The following is a 16,687-nucleotide window of genomic DNA, read 5'->3' as shown; positions in this document are numbered from 1 at the left end:
ATGTCAGAATAAGCGGATTATGATATAACAATGCACTGTTTAGATGGTTTGTCAGTATGGACAAAGAATTTGTTTATGTAACAATAGATAAATTTCAGTGCATTTTATATCCAGTTTGCAGCTTCCAATCATGTGGCCTCTGAATTTCTGCACTCAAAACCAATGGTTGTATATAAATGTTTAAACAGCCAACAATGTCGCCAGCAATTAAAAAAGCCACATGGTATGTTTTGCAGCCAATAAGGAAAAACAATTCAAGTTTGCGACACTGGCGAAGACCTATGCGATCCCAGAATAAACTTTTTATGCATTTTTTCTTCTTCTTACTTTTAAAAAAAAAAATACTTTTTCGTGTACGAGAAAAATACATATAAAATTTCAGAAGCCAAGCCACGATGGTCGTGTATTATTCATATGCGATCTCTTCCCCAAAATGATAAGCAACTTTTTACATTTTTTTTTCTTCGTACTTTTTAAGAAATTATTTTTGTGCACAAGAAAAATACATGTATATGAAATTTCGGGAGCCATGCAATGACCACATTATATCCAAATTCGCATTATAATGGAGCGCGTTATAGTGGGGTCACACTGTACTTACCCATTCTGCAAAGAAAATAATCATAGTCCATACCAAATGTATCATCCTCATAGTCCGACTCCACATCATAGGACTATATGCAATAGCACCTCAACTTTGTTTTCTAGGACCTTGGCTAATGCAGTACACCAAAGTTAGATGGGCATATGACAATATGGTAAGTATCATACAATTAAAATTAGCCCATCCCCCACCAAAAAAACCCTACATTTTAATCTCAGTAATGTGTTTAACTGTCACTCTTGTGAAACTAAATTTTTCAGAAGGGAGGCTGATGACCTCAACTGGAAACAAAATTACTCGTCTTAAAGGAGAGTGATACACAGCTGTTAAATGACCACAGTTTGGTCACTGTGTTGCAACTATTGGACCCATAGAAAAAAGACCATGGTTCTGGTAAAAGGTAAAAGAAGAATGTCATGTGCAACCAAACTGCAGCCTTCATAATATTCTCCATGACGGAATGATTAAGACAGGCCCAAGAAGTAGTGACAGCCTTAACTTTATAAGCTATTATTGTTATAAATGAAAAGTCTCTCACACTAAGGGTCCAATAAGCTCTCTTGTCAAGCTAACAGACAGTGAAGTCCATCTTGATGGATTCAGAAATATCAGCAAATCCCAACTTTGAATGATAGTAGGTTCTTCCACGAAGCAACACCTTGGGTTGGTCCATCAACAGGTCAAGGAGGTAACTGAACCAAGATCTCTGAGGCGAAAGAGGTACTATCAGGATAATTTGAGCTGTGTTACGTCCTGACCTCGTGAAGTAACTGTGACATCAACTTGAAAGGTGGGAATGAGTAATCGGACAGTCAATCATACTTCCAACTGAAGGTGTACACTGCTCTTTGGTCTGGGAATGGGAAGGCATAAAAACAGAGGCTGTTATCAAGTTTCCCTGCATACCTCGTAGACTGAACAGGGACTCGGCAACTGCCAGATACAATGAACATTCTGTGAAAACTACCATGCCTGCCCTGAACAAAATGTATAAAGGAATATTTTTCTTTCTGGGAATGTGACAACCTTCAAGGGCGATTCCTTGACTCTGCCCAGCGTAGAAGGTTCCTAACATCCATGCATTAAGGAACATGCATGCCTCCTTGTCATCTCAGGCATGCAACCACCAATGTGTTGTCTGAGGAGACCATCATGCAATGACCTCAGACTTGATCCATGCACTCTTTCAGGGCAAAGGGGACAGCTCTCATTTCCAAATTATTTATATTAAGGTGGCTTTCTTTCTGGGACTAATGATCTTGGAAAAGAACTACTTCGGGCTCTCAACGAGTACCCCAACCTGAATCTGATGCATCTGTATAAAGACAGAAGTGTGGTTGGGGACATGCAGTGAACTCCAGAAATTGTTTAGGTTGTACCACCACTTATGATACTGGAATATCAAACCTTGAAAAATTAGGACTTAAAAAGAAAGTATTATGAGTCTAAGCACTTGAAATAAGTAACAGAAAAGAGTGAAGACAAAAAGCTTTGAAAAATTAAACAAATAATTTATTTCCCTAAAATACTAAGTGAAAATAAAAAGAAAAGGAACTTATGGTATTGCTAATTAAGTCCAAAAATAATCAAAGAATTAAAAAACACAAGTCCTATCAATGAAAAGTTCTAACTGAACTGAAGTTCAAATCTTGATGGAATCCAAGATGAAAGGTGATTACGTCTGTAATAGCCAGCATTGTTTTGATGTGTCAACAGTCTCTTGTTAAGTCACAGAAAATATTATTCCAGTTTTTGAACTTTGTTTAATTTCCAAGGAATGTCTTTGTCCAAGAATTATTAAAGCACTTATGTATTTCCAGGGAAAATAATCACTTTAAATACAATAATTTGAAGAAAATATTTTTAAAAACTCAGCCCAAACCAGATACAACATTAAACAACTTGAAGTCTCAAGTGTTAAGGCACAACTGCTAAAATTCTTATCATAACATCAGCTATAAAACTAACTACAATGCAAAACAGATTCCTGGATGAGAGTCAAGAGTTCACTTTTCTAGAAAGAAATAGAAGCTTGTTACGTGAAAAACATCACGTCTGCCAGCACTGACATTGACTAAAATTAAAGATTCTAACTCTGAGAAAGAATTTTAAATTTTTAATAAAAAAAGCTGTTTACCAAAACTGTGAGTGTGAATCAAGGTCAGCAACTTGATACAGGGTTTCATTTATTAGTCATTTAAGTCAAAAATAAAAATAAAAAATCAGTTAGAACTGTACTCTATTCTGGACAATATCAAATCCAGTAAAACAAAATATATTACAGTAGCATGTAATGGAAAAAAAATAAAAAATTTAAAACTAACAAACAAACAATTAAATTACATATACGTACAGAAACCTTGTAAGGTATCCAGACTGCTAACAGAACAAACTGATGGGAATATAAACCAAGTCTCCCTAGGAGTACTAAGTCAGCCAGGTGTTAAATGTCCCAACTTTATAACACTAGGTCTTAAAATAAGTAATATAAAGGAAGTGAAACAAACAATTTGTATGAAATTCAACAAACTATTTGCTTGTCAAAGTGACAGAGTGAAAATTTAAGAGACAAATGAATGTTCTGAATACCCTAGATATGAGTAATTTCTTATGAAAACTTCCATCAAATTATAAACAAGTTCAGTTCCAGAACATTATAAGCTTATAAACAAGGTTAGGCATTGAACTCAAAGTTTTGTAAATAAAAAAAAACATGACAAAAGTTAGGTAGACAAAAAGTCTAATTTCACATCCCTCCTTTAAGGACAAAACGTAAGCACACAATATAAATAAAATACACAGAACACCTAGAATAGAAAAGGCAAGCTGATGAGGTCTTGGCCTATAGAGTCATCCAACAGACCCAAGATTTTGTTTATTGTGTCTGGGGTAGCAAATATGGTTCAGATAGGTGAGAAATTCCATTCCCATGTAAACAAAATTCTGGGAAGGAAAGAGATCTGATTTCTCTAGGTTTGGTACAAGTCCTAACTGAGTTGCTGCTGACCAACAACGGGACATGTGAAATAACAGAAACTGCTTCCATCCATCATGTAGCAGCAAGTCATCAAAGTACTGGAGAAGGGAGATCCCCAGAAAACTTTAGTACACAGCATCTCCTGTAATACTTACCTGATCACATTACATCAAACTAACTTTCTTTGCTCCCCGTGAATTCAGCCCTCCCAGAAAGACAGAAAAAAATGTCTTTCTGTCCATATATTATATCAACATATAGAAGCACTTACAGGTTATCTCCTTTTCTACCTGCTAGGTGGCTACTGGTTTATCTGGTTAAAACCAGAGTTTAATTAAGCAAAACCTTAAAGGATGCTCACAATGAAGGAAAGGGTGTCAGAGATTTGTAATGTGGATAGTTAAGTATTATAGGAGAAATATAATTTAATAAAATTGCTTTCTCCTGCAAATAATTATTGAATCACATAATATAGGAGAATATGCCATGTCCTGCACATTAACGCTGGAGAAAGTGGTCTGGGCATGCCATTCAACAGACTCATTATGTCTTGAATGGAGACATTATGTCTGAATGCCAGGCTCATGGAAATTGCACATATTTTGTGAGTGGGTTTTTCATGAGGCATACCTATTCCTGAGAGAGGTTAGTGTACACTGATTTTATAACTGCCATTAACCAAGTGCCTAGCTCCTCTTGTGTTATGTAGCTGCTTTCTGGATTTGAGAGGCAGAAAAAGCCTGATCCAGCCATTGCAGATATTCTCCATATATGTCTTCAAGTGCATACAGGAACTTGAAGCTTCACCTCAATGTATTAACTGAAAGGAGGCAAATAGATAGTTGTCGCTTGCCCAGTATCTGGACAACTAATCTGTCAGGAGGGAACTGCATGTAGCTTGGGTCCATGGAAAGGGCATGTAGCTCAATGACTCTGCATGCTGGGACAAACGCTAACAGAAAAAAATAAATTATAGTTGATTGATGAATGTGGACGACTGGGGATCAAACCTGGATGAAGCCATGTCAACACAAAGGGAAGATTCCATTTTGGGAATAAGGTGAGCGAAGTGTAGTATGGATAGATCAAAACTGGACATAAAGTCAGGATGGTCCTTACTGTGTTCAATATTGTCTTGTCCATGATGCTGAATTGTGTTGAGATCATGGACCAGTTTCCATTTATAGTGATAGGAGTTAACTTCTTGGCTTCAAGGAGAATGAGAAAGCAGTTGGCTAGCTGAGGAAAAGAGGCAGAGAGTTCTTATGTGACACGTTTAGGCTCAAAATAACAGCAACACAAGAAAGAGTGAAAACAACAAGCTTTGAAAAAGTTAAAAAATTATTTATTTCCCTGGAAAAATAATGTAAAAAATGAAAAAATAAGAACTTATGGTTTTAAGAATCAAATCCAAAAATAATCCAAGAATAAAATTTTATAAGTCCTAATAATAAAATGTTCTAATGATTTTAAGTTCGAGCCCTGACGAAGAATCCAAGATGGAAGGTGATGACGTATGCTGTATCCTGTAATGTGAAGTTTACAGTTCCTTGTAGAAACACAAGAAATAATCCGGTGTTTGAATTAATGAAATCTCTTTGTTCAATAATTCTGCATGAGCACTCAGAATATTTCCAGAGAAACTAATAAAATTTTTATAATTCAAATAATCTGAAAAAAAGTTAAAATGTAATTTCCAATATGACACAACAAAAGAAACACCTTTATGTCTCAGTGTTTAGAAGTCCAACTGAGATCTCTCTCTTAAGCAATGGTTTAAAACTTGAATATCACGCAAAACAGATGCCTGGATATGGGTCACGTGATCATGTTTACATCATGTACTCTCAGCATGGCCCTGACATGGCTCAATCATTTTACTCAAAGAATAAAATAAAAAAAGTTGTTTACTTCACTAAAATCTATTTACAAGTTGAGGGTCACATATCCAACACAGCCTCGATCTCAACCTTATTATTCCCACATTAAAAATAAATTTAAAAAAACTTGATATGGCTGTTACTAATTTTTTATGTGTTTACAAAAATGAACAGTCAAGGTCAAAATATTTTCTGGAAAAGGTATTGAGTTCCTACTAAACAGAACTACATTATTTTGACATATAATGAAATGAAAAAATAGAAAGATTTTTAAACTTACAAAAATTAAATCCAATTTAAATTACATCAAATATACATAACACTTCCCCCATAAAGAAAAAGAAAGATTTATACCAGGGGTGGGCAAAGTACGGCCCGCCAAGGGCTTTCATGCGGCCCGCCAAGGGTTTTCATGCGGCCCAGGAACAAGTCATCATTCGCACTGACTCTGTTTATGTTACTCTGTTAATCAAATAAATGTGCTTCTTTTGAAGTTTAAGTTTTCAAATATTAACAACATATTAACAACTGAAAATGAGTTATGATGTTGTTTAGAAAAACCTTTTGTTTTTGCTATTTCAAATATTAATTATTTGACTTAATCAACTATGTGGCCCGTGACAAGGTGTAAATTTGTGTATGTGGCACTTGCACTGGAAAGTTTGCCCACCCCTGATTTATATGATAAAGCTTTTTTTTACCACAGACTAATTATATATGAGGTTAAAAAGAACTCATATAAATTACACACAGTGTACATGAAATAATACATTGTTATACACAGGAAAGTACATCTGCTATCAAATTCTCTTTCCCTTGATGTGCCTGATGTCAAGATTATATTCATGTAACAACATCTTGTAGATGAAAGTAAGAGGAACTAAAGTAAACTTCAAAATGTTGTAATGCCAATAAAGTCAAACATTCCTTCTTGATTGTTGAATAATTTCTTTGATGCTTATTTAATTTCTCAGAAAAATAGCACACTGGATGATCAATACCATTTTCATCTTCTTGAATCAAAACTGCTCCAACCCCAACATCACTTGCATCAACAGACAGTTTAAATGATTGACTGAAATTTGGAGCTGTAAGAACTGGTGCGCTTTTAAGTATGGCTTTTAACTTGTCAAAAGCCTCCTGACATTCTTCAGTCCAAAGGAACTTGTGTTTCTTTTTCAAAAGTTTTGATAGCATCCGGCCATACCTAAAAATGGCATCAGCTGCTTTTTATCAACAGGCACAGGGAATTCAGAGATAGCCTTGACTTTAGCATCTATTGGTTTAACTTGTCCATGTCCCACGATATGTCCTAGAAAAGTTACACTAGCAGAACTCACTTTTAGACAAATTGTCAAACATGCATCCATGAGTCTGGCAAAGAATTTCCGAACTGTTGCTAAATGTTCTTTCCAGCTGTAGTTGTAGATGAAGACATCATCAATGTAAGCATCACAATTGTCTAGACCAGAGGTAATCATATTTGTGAGATGCTGAAATGTGCTTGGCGACCCTTTCTTCCCAAACAGCATTACTTTATATTGGTAAAGTCCATCTGGAGTCACAAATGCTGAAATTTCATTTGCACTTTCCATTAGTGGAATTTGCCAGAATCCTTTCAGAAGGTCAAATTTGGTGACATACTTGGCATTCCCAATCTTATCAATACAGTCATCGATCCTTGGTAATGGGAATGAATCTGTTTTCGTCACACTATTCACCTTCCTATAATCATTCCGCATACGGAAAGTTTTATATGGTTTTGGAACAAGTATGCATAGTGAACTCCAGCCACTTTTACTGGGCTCTATAAAATCATTCTCCAGCAAATATTGAATTTCTTTTTTCAAGTATTCCTGTTTGTTAGGGTTCATCCTGTATGGGCGTTGTTTCACAGGTTTGCAATTTACAATTTCAACGTCATGGAAAATTTTGTTTATTCTGGAAATAAGTGCTCATATTCAAATAATAACTGTTTAAGTTCATTTCTTTCTTGCTCTTGCAAAAGTGAAAGTTTCTGGTCCAGATCTTTCATAATTTATGAATTCCAAAGATTTGTCACTCCAATATCAGTAGAATCTGATGATATTCCTTCACTTAAATCTTCATTGAGTGGGACAGGTACAACTAAATTAATTGCATGTTGAACCTGGCTATCTCTTTCAACATATTCTTTTAGCATGTTTATGTGACCAAGTTGTTTTTGTTTACGTCTCCCATGAGTATTTATGATGTAATTTCAATCATTTACTTTCCTGTCAACTGTGTAGGGACCATAACACTTAGCCTGATGTTGTTGTTGTTGTAGGATTTAATGCCATTTTTCAACACTTGGCCTGAAGAGGATTTTGTGGTATGGGCATGAGAGCCAGGATCACCAGGGTGAAAGCTCCTTTCCTTCGAGTTTTTATCAAATCTTGACTTCATTTTTTATCAAGTGCAGATTTGCTCTTGCGACCTCACAAGCCTTTGACAACTTGTACTTAAAATTGGAAACATAATCAAGAAGTTGAATTTCAGCATCTTCATTAGAAAGAAGTTTCTCTTGCAATAACCTCAATGGTCCATGCACAGTGTGTCCAAAAACCAGTTCAAAAGGACTGAAGCCTAAAGATTCTTGAACTGATTCCCTAACACAGCAAAAAATAGTAAACGAATGCCTTCATCTTAATCTTTACCCATATCAAATTTGATATGATCAAATCATATTTTTCAAAGTCTGATGGAATCTTTCCAATGCTCCTTGGCTCTCAGGGTGATAGGCAGAAGATCTGAATTGCTGGATGCCTAATCTGTACATAACTTGCTGGAAAATTCCAGACATAAAATTTGAGCCTTGATCAGACTGTACAGACTTGGGAAGGCCAAATTGAATAAAAAACTTTATCAAAGCTTTTACTTTTGTTTTAGATTTTATATTCTTCAAAGGAACTGCCTCTGGAAACCTTGTTGATGCACACATAATGGTCAACAGGTATTGGTTACCTGACTTGGTCTTAGGTAAGGGATCAACCCAATTTACCACAGTTCTAAATGGTTCATCAAAGGCAGGAATAGGTTGTAGTTGAGCCTTAAGTATTTTCTGATTGGGTTTTCCTACCATCTGACAGGTATGACAAGATCTACAGTATTTACCAACATCACTTTTGATTTTTGGCCAACAGAATTGAGTCAAGATCTTGTGATAAGTTTTATTAATCCCTAAATGACCATCCAAAGGAGTTTCATGGACCAGACTAAGTATTTCCTGTCTGTAAGGTTTTAGAACTACAATTTGACAGTTCACTGACCACTCATCAGCTGGTACCTCAGGAGGTCTCCATTTTCTCATAAGAATTCCATTTTTAATGAAATAACAGACAGGAACTTCAGTAGCTTCAGTTTCACTAATGGCCCTTTGAAACAAACAGGAGATCTCAAGATCTTTTTCCTGTTTGATGACAAGTGATTGTCATTTATCACCCTTATTAGAATAAAGAGAACGAGTAGTTAAAAGAGGATCACTGTGATCAATACCTTGATTTATCCAAACAAGTCGTGAAAGTGACCGCATCAAAAGCCTGACCAATACATGTGTCAGCTAAAGGAATAATTTCCTTATCAACATCATTCTCAAGAGCTTTCTTTGCAAAAGCTCTGGTAACTGCACAAGCTGGGAATAAATCAGGGAATTCTTTTTCAATTGGATCGACTTTCTGATCAAAACAAGGCTTGTCAGTTACAAAAAGTGGTTTAACCACAACTCTGTCCCCAAGTAGGTTGTTGCCTAGTAATAAATGAATGTCCTCAACAAATAAAACAGACACTGTGCCGACTGTCACAGGTCCTGAGACTAGATCTGATGACAAATTTACACAATGGGGAGGAACATTAGCAAAGCCACACTCTACTTCCTGAATAAGAACTCTCTCATTATAAGAAGACTTCTCAGAAAAAGGAAAAATACCAGACAATAAAAGACTCTGAGAAGCTCCAGTGTCCCTTAAAATTTTAATAGGGATAGGATTGGCCAAATCACCCAAGAGTGATATAGAACCCTTTGATATGAATGGTTCACAATGGTTTATTAGACCCAACAAATGTACTGCTATCAATACATGACCGTGACCTTGACCTCTTACAAATAAGAGCATTTGGAATAGGTCTGTCTTGATTCTGATGCCTATTTTTCAATTTGTAGCAATCAGAAATAACGTGTCCTTTATTCCTGAAATAGGTACACACAGGAAGAGACAAGGATCTTGAATCAAGCTTATCAGAAGCTTGATTTTTAGAAGCTGTGCCAGTCTGAGTTTTAGAAGGGCTTGTATTAGGCTGAAATACTTTTCTGCCAGAAGACTGTTGAGTAGAAGTCTTATTTACAAAAGAAACTTTATGAGTTAAAGAATACTCATCAGCAACACAAGCAGTATTTTCCAAGGTTTCAATCTGATGCTCATTACGATAAGACTTAATGTCACTATGTACACAGTTTTTGAACTCTTGAAGTAATATAAGTTGTTTGAGACTTTCATAATCTTGTTCAACTTTCTTGGCTAAGCACCATCTATCAAATAACTGCTCTTTTTCTCTAGCAAATTCGAAATGAGTTTGTCCAGCTTCTTTTCTATAGTTTCTGAACTCATAACCCCTTAAGACGTATTCTTTGACCACATCATAGTTACCACTTTGGTGAAGTGACAATGAATTGTAAATATCACTAGCCTTACCAGTGATTATACATTGTAACAATTGAGACCAATAGTCCCTTGGTCATTTCAAATTTTCAGCAACTTTTTTTAAGCGAGTAAAATATTTGTCTACTTCTTTTTCTCTGAAAGGGGGGCACTAATCTAATATTCTTTGCAAGATCAAAACTTAAATTTGGATCTGAAGTGTGAATATGCTTTTCACTTGCCAGCTCCATTTCTTTTATTCTAAATTGATATTCCCTCTCTTTCTCCCTTACCTAATTACATTTGCATTTGATCTTTTCTGTAATTGCATTTGGTTTTCTTTTTCTCTTCTTCCACTTGTAACTGCATTTTTCTTTCTCTTTCTTCCTTATCTAACTGCATTTGCATCTGTTTTTCTTTCTCTTTCCTGTCTCTCTCTCTCTCTCTCTCTCTCCTATTTCTGAAATTGTAACTTTATTTGTTCTTTTTGTAACTGCATTTGCATCTCTCTTTCTTCTTTCTGAAGTTCCAGCTTCCTTAACTTCAATTCCATCTTATATTTTAATTCTAATTCATTTACTTTTGTGTCAGAGTCTGATACAGACTTGGTGATTGAAACCAAAGCACTTTTATCAAAAACATTATTTTCTACCAAATACTGAACCAAACTATTTCTTATTTCTTGTTTCATTAAGGAAGTCTTTACCTCAGAACGATCGTATTTTCTGGCAAGTTGAATCAATTCATCTTTTTTGGAAAGATCTAGTCGTTCCTGGGTAGGATCTGAAAGAATGATTTCCACTTTTGTGGACTGGCTCGCAACAATTAGAAGTGGAAGAGGCCTGATGAACAATATTCTTTGGGGCCCCCCCAAACAAAACTTGGACCACTCTCTTTTTATGTGGAAAGAGATCAACCCAAGCCTGATGAAAAAGAAAGTGTCTGGCCCCTATGAGTGGGTTGCCAGCAGGAAGGGAAAGTTTAAGCCACTGATGGATGGCAGGAAGCTTTGAGATGGAGAAACTTTGTTTTCTATCTCCTCTCCTTGCTTGAAGGTGAAAAGTGGGTGTGTATGACCTCATATAATTCGCCTGGCCACTGCTATTCTCTTGTCTTTGGGAACTGCCTCTACTGTATCCTTGCTGAAGATTGCGTCTTCTTTGAACCAATCCCTGAGTATGACATCTGGACATGGGTACTTGATTCAACTCTTGTTATGCCTGCTTTCTGATCTCCTCAATTCAACCTCCAAAACAAGATGGGAGCAGACTAGGTGGGTGCACAAGGCTAATGCACAGCGGGACTTCAGAGAGGAAGAGTGCATCTCTTCTTACAAAGTCCATGTTGCAGGAGGCCATGATGTGGGAAGAAGCCCTATTCATGACCCTGGTGATACAGCTCACCGAATTCCAGGTATCAATGCCAAGGATGCTAAGACAAGTGGCAAGGAAGCTGTGCTGAATGTTCGGTGTAAGATACCTTAGTTGTCTTAATATGTGGACAGACAAATGTTTCACCAATCCAAGATATTATATCATGACCACTGTAGCCATATATTGCACATTTATTAGGCTGGATCAGTTGGGTAACAGTCAGAATGGGCATATTGCAGATGATAAATGCCATGATGGTTGGGTGGTACAGATGGCTGGCTGGCTGGTTGCCCATCCACCAATAAACGTCAAATTGTGGTTACTTCCTGCCAACCCTAAGAAGACCTCAGTAAGGCAATCAAGTTTTTTTCCTTAAGTTGGGCCAATTTTCAATAAGGTATAACACAATATCATGTACTGTTGTTGTGAAGCTGGAAAATGTGCATTTAAAAGCCCATAAGTTTGATTTAAGACTGATGCAGTGAATAGTAAACATTACATTCAACTAAAACGTTTGTTAAGTACACTTCACCCATAATTACCTAATGTCCAGTTTCACAAATTGCAGATCCAAACCCTATATAGCTCAAAGGCTTCTAGTTTATCTTTCAACTTGATGTAATCCTTAAATTGTTTCTTAATTTCATATGTTCATGACACTCATTTCTCCTGCCACAAGAACATACTCAAATCAACCCATGTCCTATAAGCATAATATTAATTGTTGCTCTTCCTCCTTCTTTCCCATGTGAATCTAAGTATTCTTTTTTATTCTTCTGTACTGACTATTACAACTTTTAAGAGGCTTAATGTCCCTTTCATCTTAGAAATGTACCGTTTTTGGATCCCATTGTTAGATATTGTAATCATGCAGACTTTTTGCATAAACATACCAACTCCAAGAGTGGTATAGCCACGATGTTTGCTAATATAAATGGCAAGAAAGCATAATCTGGACATATAAGGTATAATCTATATTTTACTAGTACTAATACAAGTACCCTACTGGTTAGAGTGTCCACCTCAGATGCGGGAGGTCATGGGTTCAATCCAAGACCGAGTCATACCAAAGACTTACAAAAAATGGTACAACAGCTGCCTCACTTGGGGCTTAGCATTAAGAGGTTAGTGTTAGGACTGGTCGGCCTGGTGTCAGGATAATGTGACTGGGCGGGACATCATGCTATATGTCTGCTGCATGATGCTCCAGTGCTAGACATCACTATAAAATGCCACACTGCATAAATCTTAGCGATATGACTTAAATTTGTTTAAAGCTAAGTTAAAAATCCAAATCACACACACTCATTGAGGCTATGAACTCGTAGCAAATTTATTACAAGCCAGAATTACAGTATACTGCAGGGCTTTCCTTATCAGCTGGGCTACTTTTACTTTAAACGAGGCTACTTTAAAAAGCAAACTGTATCTCCATTGGCGTAGATCCCCCAAACCCCCTGCCTACTTTGTCAACTCACCCTCCAACTTTATATACTCTTATTCTATTCTTACACAGTAGTCTTCTTTTGAATATTTTCAAATTCATCTGACGTGTGGGGCTAAAGAGATGGAAAAAAAATTGATAAAAACACTTTTTATTGTTTCATTTTTATTTATATTGAATGAACCAAAAAGGCCATGTACAGGTGAGTGTAAGACCTAATTATGTGTAAAAAAGGAATGATTACTTCAAAAGCCTAACAGAGTTCAGGTATAACTGTGACACAAAAAAGTATTCTAATTTGAATATTTGATTACTCATTTCATTAGTTCTCCAATCAACTGAGTCGGTTTCTCATCTCAATGTGTAATGTAACCAAATAATTAGGGCCTAGTGACATAAAATTTGAAATGGCATAAACATTTTCAAGTAGTCACACCAGGGTTAATAGAGTTTGAAAGGTACTTGAAGCGCTGAATTCAAAAGTGTCAGAGAAACTAAACCAAATGCAAACACAATATTGACAGTGACAACAACATTTGAAAGGTGATCCCATTGTCTCACCTATGAAACAAAAATGACTTACCGGTCATATTCATATGGAATCACTGTTTCAATGGAGTTCAGTCGGTTTACATATACTGGAATTGAAGACTGCAACAAAGAAGTGAAAACTTTCTAAAGAAATCAATAATAATAGTTTTAGATACAGCATATAATAATTCTGATAAACTTCATCAAATAAAGGTAATATATGACAGAAAATGGCCTGAGAAAAACAAAATTCCTTCCACCACCAGTTCCAAAAAAAGTTTAATGAACACATAGCAATAAAGAGGTCAATATACTACCCAAACCAAGTAACTGACATGTTTGCTTTCTGTAGGGGTGCAGTGAGGATTTCATGCAATTTTCAGCACATAATTGGCTATACATGGCAGCCAGTATATTTGGTGGAGGAAGAACATGGAAAGATCCCCTTGAAAATGGACAAAGTAAGAGTGGAAAAACCTAGCCCTGTCACAAAAATGACCTTGCTGGGTACCCAATAAAATTTCCAAACCTATCCATTCCTAATAATTAGGGATTTGATAAGCAAATAACTCATTCCTGTTCTATATAAGTCTGTGGGAATCTTTGATTAAAGTTTGCAGTTGTGTTGTTCACATCAGATATAATTCAAGAGGACTTTTTTATTTCCAGTATTAACTGAAACTGCTAAAGTTCTCACTGACAGTTAGATTGATAAATTTGGATTTGGATTTTTATGAACTCGTTTTAAAAACAATCTAGACTGCATCACTGTGTTATATCATGACAATGAAGATAAATGGAATTCATTCAGCAAATTCTACACTTTTGGACATTTAGAATTATAATTTTTGATTTAATTCACAACAATGCTTATCTCTTAAACTTGTGGTTTTACTTCTTTCTGTTACATATCTTAAAAACTAGAATTGCAACAACACATCTTGCTATCTGTCTCTTTTTAAGATTTTAACTGCCATGCTTACATTACTTTGTTCATAAAATCAGCTTGAAGTACCTGTCACTGGCAGACATCAGTGTCTTGAAAGTGCCTATTCATTCAATTGTGTACATCAGTGTCTTGAAAGTGCCTATTCATTCAGCTGTGTACATCAGTGTCTTGAAAGTGCCTATTCATTACATCAGTGTCTTTAAAGTGCCTATTCATTCAACTGTCTACATCAGTGCCTCGAAAGTGCCTATTCATTCAACTGTGTACAAAATGAAACGTTGCTTTACAGTTCCAACAGGTATAATATATTTTTATTCGTTTCTTTAAAGAATACTATTTCAACTTTACCCAATTTCGGCATTCCCGGCTTTCCAGTCAACTGAAAGGCAGACCAACAAAACTTGAAAACAGGTCCATTTCTTTTGTGAGAATTTGAATTTATTAGAGAAAAGGCATCAGTAAGTAAAGTCTGACTAAAACATTTGGACTTTACTTTGTAGAAAAGCGCTAATATTTTAGTTGCTAGTTATGTGAGACATTCCTGAAAATTTGTCTTTCGTTACGATGTTAGTCGACTTCAAAACACACTACACAGCGCTGTTAGATAGGGAGTAAGACCCTGACACCCAAAACATAAATATCAGCGTCAAGGTCTAACATGTAGGACTACACTTTAAACTGACACACTGCAGACATCGTAGAGATATGACTGAAAAACTGTTAAAGCTACGTTAAAAATCCAAATCACACAAGCACAAACACACACTGTTGCACTATGAAAGCTTTGCAAAGGCTCTTAAATTCTCCTTTACGGCGGGGAATGGAGGGGACAGAATACAATTCAATTTTTGTACCGACTTCTCCTACCTTGCAAACGTCAGATTTCCCCTTTTTACAGTATGTAACAGGTGCCAACCCAGGCAAGTAAAACGCCTGACTTAATATTATACATGCGCATAAAGTTAGGAATTGAAACATGTTAAAATACTGAATTTTAAGCACACTGTCAAAATCGACCCAGAGACGCAATGACATGTACTTCCACGCAACAAGACTTCAAAATGGCGATTACACGTCATCCGGCGGTCATTAGATTAACCGGAATAAACGTATTTACTATTACAAATACCGGAATAATGGTCATTACCAGAATAAATACCGGAATAAAAAGTAATTACCGGAATAATTGTGTAATACCAAAATAAAACGAAGATTTATCTCTTTTCAGACAGCTTTTGGCTTAGTTTTATTGGTGCAATCTGAGCGATAAGACATTTAAATTTATGCATTTGTAAATAAAATTATGTTTTGTTTGCAGCTCAAACATTTGCAGTAAGGGGTGACATCGACATTTAACTTGAATTACATTAAGACAGATACTGGGATGTAATTTATCTGCAGTTTAAGTCTTTTATATATTAAATTTATAAATTTTAACAAATAAAAGGATTTAAACATTCATCTGAGACTCGAATATATTCGTCCAAGTAGCGGCTGTTTCTTCATGTACATTAACTTTCGAGGGACCAGTCACTACAGTGACTGGAGATCTCGGCCAATAGCATAACACAAATTTAGCTGAGAAATTTCCCCATAACATAAATGGCCCGGTATGAAGTCGGCCCACAATAAAGTCGGCCTTACATATCATCTGTTATGGCTTGGTAACACTTTATTGTGGAAGAATAAAATAGCAAACAATGTCTGTTTCAGACCAAGTATTTAATCAAGACTCGTGAGAAGAACAATCACCTCATTTTGTAAATGGACGTTTTGAGTTAGCATATATATATATATATATATATATATATATATATATATATATATATATATATATATATATATATATACGCACAATGCTGTCGGGTATTTCTGCGCACCTTTGTTTCCGTCTCCAATGCTGAAGCAAAACGCATACCGAATTCGACAGATTGACGAAAATAAAATACAACAATGGTTACCATTTGAAAAGAGGCAATTGTCTCCAGAACAATAATATTAATTTTGGACACAGTAGATACCATTCCTGCGTTTTCCTGACTCGAGATATGACGGCCTATTCTGCGCACAGCTTTGAAAAGATGTAATATTTATTAATCGGGCTACAGAAATGAAGTTTATTACTTTGGACTGTTTCTGTCAGCAATTCAGTCGAGTAATCAGGTCATGTTTATAGCTAGTTTTACAAAACTCAGCGTAATAATGACAAAAAATGGCAAGAGAAGCAAACTAAACCGATCTTGTAAAAAAAAATATCAAAGTTCAACATTTTAT

General features: G+C 35.8%; 1 protein-coding gene across 1 annotated transcript in view; it reads right to left on the bottom strand.

The window, feature by feature from the left end:
* Positions 1-15,489, bottom strand: part of LOC149798937 (transmembrane 9 superfamily member 2-like) — a 117,942-nt gene extending 102,453 nt beyond the window's left edge. Inside the window, exons 1-2 of the mRNA XM_089957852.1 lie at positions 15,281-15,489; positions 13,517-13,584 (exon numbers count right to left, since the gene is read on the bottom strand). Coding sequence (XP_089813978.1) covers positions 13,517-13,584; positions 15,281-15,448 — 236 coding nt within the window. The 5' untranslated portion in view covers positions 15,449-15,489. The remainder of the gene's footprint in view (positions 1-13,516; positions 13,585-15,280) is intronic.
* Positions 15,490-16,687: the final 1,198 nt, after the last annotated feature.

The sequence above is a fragment of the Sinohyriopsis cumingii genome, chromosome 5 (genome assembly GCF_028554795.1).
Source record: "Sinohyriopsis cumingii isolate HCF-2022 chromosome 5, ASM2855479v2, whole genome shotgun sequence".
Lineage (NCBI taxonomy): Eukaryota > Metazoa > Mollusca > Bivalvia > Unionida > Unionidae > Sinohyriopsis > Sinohyriopsis cumingii.
The sequence above is the reverse complement of the archived record's forward strand: the minus strand, read 5'-3'. Positions and strand labels throughout refer to the sequence as shown.